The sequence below is a fragment of the Pinus tabuliformis genome, chromosome 2_2 (genome assembly GCF_031772625.1).
Source record: "Pinus tabuliformis cultivar Carrire ecotype Pingquan chromosome 2_2, CPIR1, whole genome shotgun sequence".
In the NCBI taxonomy this organism is placed as follows: Eukaryota; Viridiplantae; Streptophyta; class Pinopsida; order Pinales; family Pinaceae; genus Pinus; species Pinus tabuliformis.
The window spans coordinates 970,962,463-970,964,953 of NC_142300.1; the positions used below are offsets into that span (position 1 = coordinate 970,962,463).

The window sequence follows — 2,491 nt, forward strand, 5'->3', positions numbered from 1 at the left end:
CCAGATCTCCATCCCTTTTTGCAGATTCAATCAGCCGGCTGAGACCATCCATAACAATCAAAAATAGAGGAGGAGACAGGGGGCAGCCCTGTCTGAGTCATCTTTCAGAATGGAAAAATTGAGAAGCAGACCCGTTGATGAGCACACTCAAAGTAGATGTGGTTATACAGGCCATGATCCATGTGATGAAGTTGTGGGGGAAGCCCAAGTGTATGAGTAGCATCTTGATATATAGCCAATTGACACGATCAAATACCTTTGCCAGGTCGATCTTAAGGGTGATGGCCTTTTGATGTTTGGTCTAGATGGAGTGGATGGCTTCCTGGGCCGAGCCTATAGCTTCATGGATCTGATGATGTTCAAGAAAAGAAAATTGCTGAGGCGCAATATGTCGTGACAGGATAGGGCGGAGACAATTTGCAATAATCTTGGAGATGATCTTATAGAGGCAGTTACAGAGTGAGATGGGTCTGTAATCATCAAAGGAGGATGGGGAACCAGATTTTGGTATGAGGGCTATGAATTTCGTGTTGATGGCATTATACATGGTTCCAGATACGCAACATTAGTCCACAACCCTTAGCAGATCATGTTCGAGCAGCTCGTAGAAAGCAAGGTAGAATTCAATGGTCCAAGCATCTGGGCTTGGGCTTTTGTCCTTTTTGAACCATTTCAAGGTGCCCTCAAGTTCCCCAGGTGTCACAGGGTCAATGAGAGCCTCTGCATCATCCCCATTTACAAACTTGCGGAAATGACCAGCCAGATTTATAATGTCGGCAAGAGTCGAGCCTGGTGGACTTTTATAAAGATTCCTGAAGTGTGATGACCCCAGGTGAGAGAGCTTGCTAAATGTATCAGCCACCCCTCCTTCTAGATTTGGCATGCTCCATATAGTATTAGTGACTTTCCTGCCTTGTGCATAATGGTGAAAAAACCGAGTGTTTTCATCCCCTGCCTTTAACCATATAGCTCTGCTTCGAAGACGAATAGATTCCTCTCTGTCTTTTAATATCTGAGACTTTTGTCTTTCAAGCTCCACTAGGTGGGATTTATCTTCTGCAGAGGCAAACCCCAAACCTCTATCATCCATTAGGGTGCTGAGCTCAGATTCAATGCACAATAGTGCCGAATTTTCCTTCTACTGCTTCTCTTTTGCCCAGTTGATGGACAAGTGCTTAAGCTGGGCTAAATTGGAGCAAAATACTTTTGCTAATGAATCTGATCCTTCAATCAGATTTGCTTTCCAGAAATCCGAGATCATCCTAATATATGATGGATCCTGAAGCCATGTGTGATTAAATTTGAAGGGGGCTTTTGGCTTTTGAAAGGGACTTGAGATCTCCAAGTATACAGGGGAATGGTCTGATATGCCTCCAGCTCCAACCCATTGTTTGTATTGATACATCTGTTGGATAAGAGTTCCCTTCATGATAAATCTGTCGAGTCTGCGAGCGAGGGCCACCTCGCCCACCCTTCTGTTCCACCATGTGGGAAGGGGTTTGTTCATGGGGACATCAATCAGATTGTGTCTTTCCAGGAGCTCAGTCATGTAGCCAGAGATAGAGTCTATCTGAGCCATAGACCCCAAAGATTCACCATAGCCCAGATAAAAGTTGAGATCACCTCCAATGATGATATTCTCCTTTGATAAGATGGATAATCCTAGCAATGTTGCCAGAACTGCTCCCTTTGCTGACAGGGACCATAGATGTTAATAACTCGAAGGCTGGTTCCCAAATCTGCCAAAAAAAGGTCTAAACCCATATACCCCCTGCCACCCCAGGAAGCTAGGGCTCTAATGGATTTGGGATTGTATCCAATAGCAAGACCACCAGATCGCCTAGTAGAGTCTATGGCCGAAAAAATCCACCTTGGGCACATAGAGGCTAATGTATCAGAGATGAGGTCAGCTAGGCCAAGGGTCTCTTGAAGGAGAATGATGTCGATAGGGGAAATTTCAAAAAGTCTTCGCAAGTCTAGTTTCTTTGAGGCACTAGCCATGCCCCTACAATTGAAGGTGAGGCATTTCATGGTGGTATGTTGGCAGGGGTGTTCACTGCTCTAAGGACCCCATCAAGAGTAGATTGACGGCCAGAGGCTACTTCAACCCCAGCACAACGGATAGCTTTGGATAGGTCAAATTTTCTCCCCCGAGATATCAACGGTGTAGTACCAGGGATGGCAAGTCCCAAACCAACAAAATGCAAAGGGGAGTCCTGGGGAGCGATGCGAGGACGAAGGTTGTAATGGTGAGGCTTAGTCTCACGAGAAGTACTGGGGGAAGAAAGGGGCGAGGATAGGGAGAATAGCGAGGGGGCAGGTGGAGCCATGATAGGAGAGGATGGTAGAGTGCATTGTGAAAGAGTTATTGATGGTGAAAGTATGGAAGAGCAGTGTGAAAAGCAAGATAATGGAGGAGAAAGAGATGTACCCGAATCTCTGGCGGCTTCTGCTGCAGCCCATGATCTAGTGACAGGCGGAGAGGGAGTGT

At 46.1% G+C, this 2,491-nt stretch overlaps 1 protein-coding gene across 1 annotated transcript; it reads right to left on the bottom strand.

The window, feature by feature from the left end:
* Nucleotides 1-1,138: 1,138 nt before the first annotated feature.
* On the bottom strand, nt 1,139-1,579 carry LOC149196478 (uncharacterized). The gene has a single exon (XM_089408297.1). The coding sequence runs from the start codon at nt 1,577-1,579 to the stop codon at nt 1,139-1,141; it is 441 nt and encodes a 146-aa protein (XP_089264423.1).
* Between the last annotated feature and the right edge of the window lie 912 nt (nt 1,580-2,491).

What these genes read in the sequence shown, in the direction of transcription:
- LOC149196478 (XM_089408297.1), bottom strand. Translation starts at nt 1,579, where the DNA reads ATGGCTCAGATAGACTCTATCTCTGGCTACATGACTGAGCTCCTGGAA.